Source organism: Montipora foliosa, chromosome 1 (genome assembly GCF_036669935.1).
Source record: "Montipora foliosa isolate CH-2021 chromosome 1, ASM3666993v2, whole genome shotgun sequence".
NCBI classification, from domain to species: Eukaryota; Metazoa; Cnidaria; class Anthozoa; order Scleractinia; family Acroporidae; genus Montipora; species Montipora foliosa.
The window spans coordinates 68684955-68696397 of record NC_090869.1 but is presented as its reverse complement, the minus strand read 5'-3'; the positions used below and the strand labels follow the sequence as shown (position 1 = coordinate 68696397).

The following is an 11443-nucleotide window of genomic DNA, read 5'->3' as shown; positions in this document are numbered from 1 at the left end:
GTTTCTAAAATACTTTATTTTATTCAAGAACAATCAACCCTAAGGAAAGCGTCATATAAATAGTAGTTATAATAAATACAAATGACAATTAAAATAAATTTAATTACATCAGTAAAAAAATAACTTTATACAAATCTTTTTTAAAAATATTTATATCTGACCCGTGTGTATTGTATCAAACAGGATTCGGCTTGTCAATCCTAAAATATACAACAATTTTTGTGTGATATATCTGCTCAGGGTGAAATTTGAAGATCGAAGTTTATTTCACTGTTTTTGTATCACTTAAAGTTATGTTCTTGTAAGGTTGCTGCTTTGCTAAGATCTGGTAGTGGTTTTGTGAAGCCATCCCGTCCATTTAAAAAGTAAGTAAGCAAGGCTCCTTTTCCCTGCGAATAAAACCAAAATGCTCAAGTGAAGAAACTTGAATACTTGGTAGTAACAACTAATAAAATATTAGCGGGGAACACTCTGCCTTTAATCTATATTTTCACGGGAACGTGAAAATTTTCCAGTCCCGTTATATCGAATCTGGCATTTACCAATGAACAAATTTCTAGTTTCTAAAGAAACTGTGGTGCTGCGTCGGTGGGAGATTGAAACAGGACAATTTGGTTTTATCGGACGTGTTGATAAAGGTCGAATTACCACCGTGAACGATTTGGAAAGCTGACGTTTCGAGCATTAGCCCTTCGTCAGAGCGAATTTAGGAATTGTGGCTTTTATGCGGGTGAGGAAGAGCTTTCCAATTGGTGGAAATGTGGTAACATGAAGTTGTGAATAAATTAATGGAATGAGAGGCGTTCATTGATTCCGTGAGGATAGAGTGTACCAAGTTGAAAGAATAATTTCCAGATTTTGTTCCAGACATTTACCAATGACTCTGCCTTTCGTCCACGGCAAAGTCGAGTTTTAAATCTTACAACTACGTGAACGGGAAGGTAGCATAGGTCTTTCATTCGTATGCTATAAGAATAATAATGTCTTTCGACATTTTTTTGCTAATATGCGAGCGTGCATTGCCAGTAGATTAATTGGACCAAACTCATACTGGTACCCAGCAGCCCGGTCAAATCTAGGTAAGGGACTGGGTGTCTAGGTAATGCTGCTTTTTCTTTTTCAAAAACAACTGGTTTGCGCACGTGCCAGCATCTTCAAGTTTGAACGAGATTACAGCTCAAAACCGTGCGATCTTAGTACGCTTCTCCAGATTTTCATAATTTACTCCCATGCTACTTGACAGACGAGCTGTCGGCCTTACAGAGGCGCACCATGAGAATTATCTTTGCGCATGTCAACTATCGTGAGGCAATTGGACGCGGCTTATTTGGAGACACTTTTTGATCGAAATACAGGCCTAAACGGTCAAAATGTTTCAGGGCATTCGTAATAATCTTGATCACAAATTAGACAGATTTTTATCAGAGTAAAACAAAACAAAACGCCTGGTGGCGTTTACATGGGATGCTGCTGTTTGTGTAAAATCTGAAGTTTGGTTGCAATGAAGCCAATTGAGAGTCACAAGAGACGTGGTAAAAGCGCTAAGGAGCTCCAAGGATGTGAAGGTTGAGTGGTTGAGTGTGATGAGAATCGAACGTTTCCTTTTCGACTTCAGGCGTTTTCATGAATTTGTATGGCCCACATTCAATAAAAGCAGTTTTATTTACATTTACTTGTGGTAGGAACCGGAATTGACGGCAAGAGGTGTTATATTCTCTCAATCATCGACAAATCCATTCAAAGAAGGGTTACTTAGGTTGCTAGCTCTTAGAGCAGACGAAGACCATTTGAGGGATACTTTCTTCTGCGAATTCAGTTTGAGAACGCAGTAATCCGAAGAAGGGAAATGACACTCAAGCGAATTTCAGACGTGGTCTGCCACAGAAATCCTACTTGATATTACATGGCCGCGTAGGGATACGAATTTTATCTTCGAGTACTGAAAGTATCTCTCACGAGTGAGCGAAGCGAACGAGTGAGAGATACTTTCAGCACGAGAAGATAAAATTCGTATCCCCAAGCGGTCATGTAATGTTCTGTTTATTATATAGATATTGATGAAATGTCCAGATTTAAAACATCTTGTTTTTTTCATTTTCAAAATGATGAAAAAGTGGAACCCAACTGCTTAAACACGCATGTTGTGTAACATGAAACAAGATATGAAAAGCAAATCATGATAATGTAAAATTTTGCAATAAAAATGTTAATGTAAAGTATCTTACAATGAAGAAGAAGCTCGCATTTTATTGGCTAATCGTGTTTGTTACCATGACGACACCTATATCCTCACATGTGAAAGATAAAAATGATATGTTCACCGCGCGGTAAAGATAAGATTTTTTAGTAAATGGCGAAATCCTGGTATTTCATCAGTATCTATATAATAAATGTAGTTTTATTATAAAAAACAGTCGAAGATATCCGCTACCATTTTGTAACACGAACAGACTAAAGAATAACTCTTTCTACGGCAATTGTACGATCACGTGTTCAAACCCCGTTTAAGCCTGGATTTTTATCAGGCATCTTGGAAACTGCATGAGATGCTCATTTCACCGTCAGCGATGGCAGCGGGTCTCATTTTTTTATCTATCATACCATTCTTTTCTATCAAACTATTCTTGTCCCCAGAGTGTCACATCTTTAGAGAGATATGCAAGACAAAATCATTGCATTTCAATGCAGTTGTAACAGAATGATTCCTGTAATATTAAGATTAGAAATCGCTCTTGGCGATCCAATCGCAAGCCAGTTTCAAAACCCATATTATACATTCATCATTCAACAAGCGAAAAGACCATTTACCTTCATCGATGTCAAGCCTCTTTCTTCTACGTGATAACCGCCAATATTATCCAATATCACCTTGCATTGAGAACTCACGTGGATTCTGAGGGCTAAAACCAATAAATCTTGGTTGGATCATTTCTACTGAGAAACTATTTTTAAAAAACTGCTTTATAGCGTGCTAGGCAACAGAGCCTTATCCTCATAACCCCGGCCGACCTCCTAACTATCGGCTCTGTCACCAGCCCTCAAATATTGACGCCCTTCTGCGCATCAGCCACTGTTCCATTAAAATGGTCCAGTTACGAAACCATCATTTTAAAAATACTTACCAAGTCCACTCGATTCCATTCGAGAAGCAGTGTTGACCGTGTCGCCAAATAGACAATATCGTGGCATTTTGAGACCAACAACACCGGCTACGCAAGAACCTGAGAAAGAAAGAGCAGATTCGTTTTCAAATCATTCCAAAAGAAACATGCACTGTTGAGACAAGAGCAACTGTTTGTTTCAAAACTATAAAGCTGAAGAAAAAGACTAGTCATGACAAGAAACCTCACCCGTGTGGATTCCGATTCTTAGCTGGAGTTGCTTTTCCGGTAAATGCTTGATCTTAAAATGACACATGTCACTCAAAAGGTCTAACGACATGTTGGCAATCTCCCCTGCGTGCATGATACCGTTTCGGTTCGGTAGACCTGACACCACCATGTAACAATCACCAATTGTCTCAACCTGTTGGAGGAACAGAAAACGATTAATACCAAGACGCCAAATCATGAAAATTAGTAGAAAGCGAACTGGCATTGTTCTTTTAGGGGATGCATAATTAGAAACGACAGATTTGGCCTTAACGCGAAACGCTCTAAAATATTGATATGAAATGGAAGAAAGACTGTAAGTAGGTTTCCGCGGCAGATTACCAAATTTGATTATTATATTGTTTTTGCTTTTTATATTTGTCATTGGTGATATTTAGCATCACGTTAACTTGAAACGGCAAACATCAGACTGCTTCTTGTCAGAAAAACATGAAAATCCGTTTATTCTGTTTTTTATCTCTATTTTGAGAAATTTACCGCCAGTGGATATCCGTAAATAAAAGGCGATAAAGGAGCTGCAATGAAGCAAGTTTCTTCGTTATTTTGGCAAAATGCAAACTTCAGGTTGATATTTGCTGTTTGCCGTAGATGTTGACTTTGTAGGTCAAATCCGGGGTCAGGCTGAATTTGTTTTTCCTAGGTCAAACTGGTCATCCTCATTTTACGTAGGTTGAATATGCACTCTATCTATCAACCCCTCAAAAACCATTGAAAACACCCTTCACTCAAGCTCTGTCTTACGCATCCGTCAACCGATTTCCAGTTCAATGCATCTTGTCATCTTATCGGTTTCTGTATTCATACACTTATCCATTCAGTCTCAACATTACAATATAGTAAGGGAACAAAGAATCGTACTATTCACTTTCCGGTAAGCTCTTCACCACTCCACTACAACGACGAACATGCTCAACCCAACACAGTTCTTTTCATTACCTACTTTTCTATAAAAAGTCAATTGATATCATCCTTGTATAATAACCAAAACTAATCCTAACCTAACCCTAATTTTTCTCTAGGCTGAATTTAGTAGGCTCCAAAAAAGTATCTTAAAATCATCTGAGTGCGTATTCAACATAAAACAAATTGAACCTGATATGAAAACGGATTCAACCCGAGAACGAATTTGAACGGCAACATAGACGGCACCGCGGCGATGATCAGCTGAAGCTCTCCACTGAATAGTAGTCAAGTCAGCGCTATGCGCTTTGTTGATCACCTTGATGGAGTTTGATCGTGTAATCCTAAAAAGGAGTTTGGTTGTTAACTAAGGTTTCCTCGTCTCGAGGGGAAATAATCTCAGTGTTAGTCACCTCCACTTGACTTCTACTTATGCAGGTTTTCGAAACGCGCCTCAGGCAACAACAACAACAACAACTGTCAACTTCAGGACTACACACACGTGGACGACCAAACTCTACCAAGTATGCCGTTTTGAGGTTCAAACCATTTCGAATTGTGCGTTGACCTGAAAATAACGGAGTTGAATTTTGGAAAACTTAAATTCGTAGTCTAATTGCTTTACCGATTCACGGGAGATGCCTACCTTATAAACATCATGACAATCAATAATGTGATCAAAACAAGTGTAGAGATCATTCAGCAAGTTGACTATCTAAAAACAACAATGTAGATATCAATACTTCTTAAATACCATGCCTGTGAGAAAAGTCTCTGAGAAAAGCCGTAAAAACAAGTAATTAAATCATCCTAAAACCGAAGAAGCACCCGAAAACCTAATTACTAAAAAATATATAATGTACGTGAACAGTTTTTTGTATACGAAGATAGAGAATGTTGGTGGTTCAATGCAGCTCAATACTCCGGATTAATTAACATCACTCCGAAACAATACTAAACTCAAATGGAAAAGGACAAGAGCATGAAAGTTATCAGTGTTAGTGCTATGTCCATCTAATTTTAATGGAGCGTTTTCACTCACGTGACCAGCAGCCTTATTGGATTACTGAAACAAAAGAAAGTATTTACATAAAAATAGAGTTCAATTCCCGGAGGATTAGTTTGGTACACAATCATGGCCGCCATTCCCTTGTTTTGGAACATCAACATGGCCGCTGTGACGTCATGAGAAAACGCTCCATACATAGCGCACAGTTAGTTAACAATTAAAAGAAATAATATGGCCGAACAAATGTTTTGTGTTTTCATCATCTTTTTTTTACACTTCTCATACATTTACCTCCAGTGGTTTACTATCGGAAGCCAAGCAAGTAAATCCTACAATGTCGCTGAAGAATATTGTGACCTGATCGAATGCCTCTGCAGTGACTGGTTCACCTCGCTTCAACTGCTCAGCGACACTCCTGATAACAAATGAACGATACCAGGATTGGTGAGTAATATCCCAATTCAAGGAAAACACGCGGGCAAACAAGGACAAGATAGACTAAATATTTATGATGTAACTTCGATGCTTGCGGAACGTGCACTTACAATTGTCGTTCGCATGGCTTAAATGTCACTTGTCAGCGTCAAAATCATTGCCAATACCATTGTCTATGTCATAATCACTATAATCGTCATTGCATTATCATTGTCAATGCTGCAACTGCCATTGTCGCTGCCAGGATCACTGTCAACGTCATTGTCATTTTTACCCTCAGTATCAGTGTCATTGTCATGGCCAGTAATATCATTACCAACGCCTCTGTCAATACAGCAAACAATTGTAATCGTCCTCGGTGTCAGCGTCAAAGTCGTTGCAACTATCGCCGATGTTGACATCAACGTCACAATTGACATCGCCACTGAGATTTTCAGTGTCACTCAATGTCAGTGTCAAATTTATTCCCGATGTCATGTGGCAACATCAAAGATAATGCCGCCAGTGCTATCGTCATTGTCATTGTCAGTATCAAAGTCATTTCCAAATAATCACAATCGTCAATGCCACAATTAGTACTTTTTTGTCGTCGACATCACCATCGTCATGATCTTCGTCATCTTCCTTGTCATTTTCGTTGTCATTGCCATCATCAATGTCATGGTCAAAGTCATTGAAAATATGGGTATTAACAATGCCATTTCAGTGTTACAGTTGTCATCATCATTACTATTGACATTGCACCTTGCCATCGTCGATTTAACAAATTGATGTCAGTTTTTCATGCGCCTGTCCTGTTATTGATCATGAATTTCGCCTTAACATTGTCAAGGTAGCTGTGGATCCTCGTCGCCAAGCACTAGGTCTCCATCAATGTTCATGTTAACGCTGTTGTGCGACTGAGTCGCAGAAAACTTACTTTGGGAGCATTCTATAGAGCAGGGCGTCAGTCTTTGCTTTTTCCTCTTCAAGCTGTTGAGTTCTTTCTCTCACTGTTTCCTCTAAGTGATCCGTGTATTTTTCCATTAATGAAATCATGTTGTCCATGATGTTGATTTCTCTGAAGACAAAGAAAATAAACCACGCCTTGTCATCAATGAGAAATTATTGAGAAGAGAGTTGGCCTCTATATCTACATCTATATGTGTCCCAGCACCCACCAAGTCCCACGGCATCGCTGCCAAGCCGGCCACATTTTGCAGGTCTGGCAACTGCATGCCCTTCTCTTATCGAATAGTTTACGTCACACAGAGTTTTATGGTTGTGAAGACTTAAAGTCTGATCATTTGCAGAAAAGCAGCACTTTCTCCTCAGTAACAGAGTATTCAAAGACCGTGTTGGTCCGGCCTGAGTCACTAGAAAATCCGATGCTCAACGGTTGGTCCGCTTAATACGGTGAGAAAAGATCATTCAAACTGTCTTTTGTAATACTACTGGATAAAGTTACGGGAAGAAAGATAAACGAGAATTTCAGTGCGGGCAGTAACATTGACATTGAAACACAGTAGAAAAGACGAGAAGTGAAATCCGATCCATTCTTAAACATTTTCGCAATAAAAGATAGCGCAGCGCATTTCACTCAACAGGCTCAGAAGGTTGACCAGGGATAATGTGTCTATAAATCATTAAATCTTAAGTTCAGTGAAGGCCTCAACCTCATCCCCGGGGTATCTCTTTTTCCCAAGAGACTCTGGGAACGAGGTTAGTGAAGGCCGATGGAAGAATGCAAATTATGGATATTTCCAGAGCGTAAAATTATATCAAAATATCGGATAGAGCGGTTTTCAAATGAGTGTCGTAAAACCAAAACCAAAGTAATTACTTTGGCCAATCAAAAAGGACGGAGACAATCCAGTAAACCAATCAAAACTCAAAGTAATTACACGTATCCGACACAAAGCGCGGGAAAATGTGCACACGCGAGCCACGATTGGCTTTGGTTTCACTTCTGATTGGTTGAAAAAGTGGCGCGAGAACTTTGAACCAATCACTGAGTTAAGTAATCATAAACCAAAGTAATTCACTAATTACTTTCGACACTCAATTGAAAACCGCTCTATTTGAGCTTATATTAGGTATTACAACGAAGCATAACTTACTTGCCTCCGTTGATTTTCTTAATTGTTTGCAGAATTTCATTGAACTTTGGCCTTAAGTTTGGCTCTTCATTCCAACATGAACACATCATTTTTGTGTAAAGCAGGTCATTATACTGGGTTGGAATAAGTGGACGAAAAGGAGGATTCTCAAGGTTTTGAACTCTGTGAACGATGGCTGGAACAAAACAGATTTTGCAGAAAAATGAATGTGAAGTGGATGTATACTCACAAATTAGGGTTTATGCGACCTCCATATTGATGGCCGTCATGGTGTAAGACCTTAGACAGCAATGACCAGAACCAGGTTGCTGACCAGCGGTTTTCGTTAAAACAATGCTTTGCTGGGGGTGCTAAGTCTCGCGGGCTCAGAAAATCTGATTGTGGTCATTGTTGTTTAAGGTCCCACGTCCCACATATATATATATATATATATATATCCTTGTCTCAGGAAACTGGGTAATTTAGGCGAAAATTTTTGATTTCGCTATTCCTCTTACCTCTCTGGCAATTCCCGACGAAAAAAATTGGAAATTTCCCTTAATTTAAAATTGAAAAGAATTTGAGTGGATCAGGAAAAGTCGCAAGGGATGGAAGATACAAGAAGTATAAATTGTAACTACAAAAGCTAAGGCAAAAAATTTGGATCTCAATAAATCTTGGAAGTTGTTATACTGAGTAAACCAGGAGCCCATGACAGGGAACGAACAACAGCGATATATTCCTGTCACGGCATTTTCACAGACCGATTTATTTTTAGTTTGAATTTATCATGAATGAGACTAGGCTTAGCTACATAATTCCCCAAAAATTGTCTAAAATTCTTTCCGGAATTTCCCAAACAAAAGCTCTAAAATTTTTTTAGAAGTGTCTAAAATTCTCCCAAAACTCTCTCAAATTCCCGAAAATTCTTATAAAATTCGTTTCTTACAGTGCGCAGTCTGCCATATTTGCTATCAAGCAAAGATCCGGATTCCGAAACTACGGTGAGAAACCGCTGCTTAGATGCACTGTAGGACTCCTTTTGGTGAATAACCGCTGATAAGGAATGGATATGAACGGACTGACCCCTCTCCTGGTCGGTTGGAATAAAAAAAAACACGTTTTGTCCACGTTTTTGCCGGTGAAAAGTTTCCAACATGTCAGGTGAAAGTTCAAATTGCTCTGAAGTTCTCGAAATTGTCAATTTTTTTCTAAAATTCCCGAGAATTTTTAAAATTCTTTTTTAATGTCTTAAGCTGAGCCTAAATGAGACTCCCGCAGGAGCCCGATGACCAATCACAAGAAAGTAAATTGACGTCATAGCGTCACTGAACCGGAACTTCGTTTGATTTTTGCGGAAAAGATAGTGTAAAAATAGGTCGCTCTGTAAAAATGCCGTAAATTCAATTTTTTTTCCAAAAAATGGAAACTTGGCCATGCTTTACGTTAATTCTTATTTATGACATTCCTTTCTGTTATTAATCAATTTTTATTTTACGAACATCTCGATTAATTAAACTTTCACGCAACTGACTGAACTTCCTGGAAGGGCGTGTTGAGGTAGCAGGTGAAAGCGGGGCTAGTAAATTTATGTTACGACTATTTATGAGAAACTTAAAACTCCGTTTAAATTATTTATCTCTTGTTAAGATATCAAGAATTGGCTAAAACAAAAGAGAGGCGTAATTTAAAAAGACACATACTTTTTGCTTCAATGAAGTCATTCATAGCATATGGAAGATCTCTGAGCAGAATTTCTTGCAGAATGATACCATAACTGTAAACATCTCCTGGTTGTGATTTACAAGCACCGTCTAATCCTTGTAAATGCTCTGGAGCACGCCACAGTAGACCTGCAAGTGTTATGGTCATTATTGTTATCATTGTCATCGTCGTCGACACATGAAAATCATCTCGAAGTCTCGATCTGCGATGGAATGACACCCATCGGTATTTGGGAGCTTCAGCAACGACGACGGCAACTGGAACGAGAACGTCGTCGTTAAATGTGAATTTGCCTTATTGTAATCGCTCCGCGACAGGAGCCCATCTGGAGCGTGCAACTTCCATACAGCGTCTGTGAAATGGCGTTTTCACAAGTAGGTTTATTTTTAGACTAGCCCTTCCCGCGAATTAGGTAAAAAAACAAAGGCAGTTCCGGTTCGGTGACCCTATGACGACAGCTTAATTTCTTGTAATTGGTCATCGGGCTCCTTTGGGAGTCTCATTCGCGGGAAATTCAATCTAAAAATAAATCGGTCTGTGAAAACTCCGTTACACGAACACAGTAGAGTTGTAGGCTCCGGGTCATGGGTTCCTGCCGCGACTATTTCAAGCATTTTAACGTGACGAAAGTGTGGCAAACACCCAAGAACGAAACTAGTATGGCGCTCAATTTAGGCGAGAAATGAAAATTAATCCTCAAGCGCTGATCTTCTCCCTAAAACCTGTTTTACTGACGACGGCAAAGAACTAGACAAAAATGAAAAGCTGCTGGTGCAGAACGTGCAAAGCTTTTGCTTTGGTTACTAAATACGCAAATTTGAGACATTCTCGTTGCCGTTGCCGTTGCCGTTGCCGTTGCCGTTGCCGTTGCCGTTGCCGTTGCTGTTGCTAAAGCTTCCTAAGGGCCGATTTACACGGTACGACTTTGTCGCATGCGACAACGGCTTACGACAGGCCCACGACATGATTTACAATTGTTGTGTACGTCAGAAAAAATGTCGTATCATTTTAAAACATGTTTTAAAACGCTGGGACAATCGTAAGTCGTGTCGTAGGCCTGTCGTGAGCTTGTCGCATGCGACAAAATCGTATCGTGTAAATCGGCCCTAACGAATTTAAGCCGCTGCTATACACGAGCGATTTTTTGCTCGCGCCGGTGATGAGATTTTTTCAAAGTCTGTCGCGTCGCCAGCGCGCGATGAAAATCGCAAGTGTAGCCACGCTTGAACTGTCGACGCGACAGCTGAAAAAATCGAAGAAAAAAAATCGCAAGAAGTTGAATGAGTTGGATTTCTCGCGATTTCTTTCCTGCGATTTTCTTAGCTGTCGTGTCGCCAGTTCAAGGGTGGCTACAATTGCGATTTTCAGCGCGCGCTGGCGACGCGACAAAAAATCGCATCACCGGCGCGAGTAAAAAATCGCTCGCGTAACCGCGGCTTTAAGAAACGGTGATGGCTACGACTACGACATCGCCATGAGACACGCTGCACGAGCAGCACGGATTTTAGCACATATTTTTGTGGTCCTCTGCGTGACGACGACGTGAAATCACCAAATTTGAAGTTTTGACGACAACGTAAGACTGCAACAGAGAATCTTTCATTCTCTCCTTTAACTATGAAACCACTCGTACCAATTTCTTTTTAGAATACTTCGCCCACATTTTAGAAGGTAAACGAGACTAAATAATCGCGAAAGACTTATGATAGAGCCAAGTTATATTTTGAGGTGACGTTTTCGTGAACCGTCGCCTTCGTAGATCTTAAATTCCCTATTGTCTAAGTTTATGACGGCTACTGCTAGATTTTTGCGTGAAAAATACGTAGCGCGCACCATTTTGAATTTAGCACGTGCAATCCCTCGTGCGGCTACTAAGGTTGCCAAGGCCAAATAAGAAAGATTAA

General features: G+C 39.7%; 1 protein-coding gene across 2 annotated transcripts in view; it reads right to left on the bottom strand.

Annotated features, from left to right (window-relative positions):
* Positions 1-11443, bottom strand: part of LOC138006689 (atrial natriuretic peptide receptor 1-like) — a 29134-nt gene continuing 17691 nt past the window's right edge. The window contains exons 12-20 of one of the 2 annotated variants that reach the window (XM_068853172.1): positions 9518-9667; positions 7836-8010; positions 6656-6796; positions 5593-5716; positions 4939-5007; positions 3351-3525; positions 3123-3221; positions 2809-2900; positions 1-389 (exon numbers count right to left, since the gene is read on the bottom strand). In XM_068853172.1, the coding sequence (XP_068709273.1) occupies positions 282-389; positions 2809-2900; positions 3123-3221; positions 3351-3525; positions 4939-5007; positions 5593-5716; positions 6656-6796; positions 7836-8010; positions 9518-9667 (1133 nt within the window). In that variant the 3' untranslated portion in view covers positions 1-281. Of the gene's footprint in view, positions 390-2808; positions 2901-3122; positions 3222-3350; positions 3526-4938; positions 5008-5592; positions 5717-6655; positions 6797-7835; positions 8011-9517; positions 9797-11443 lie in introns of both variants that reach the window. The other variant, XM_068853163.1, reaches the window with a different exon arrangement.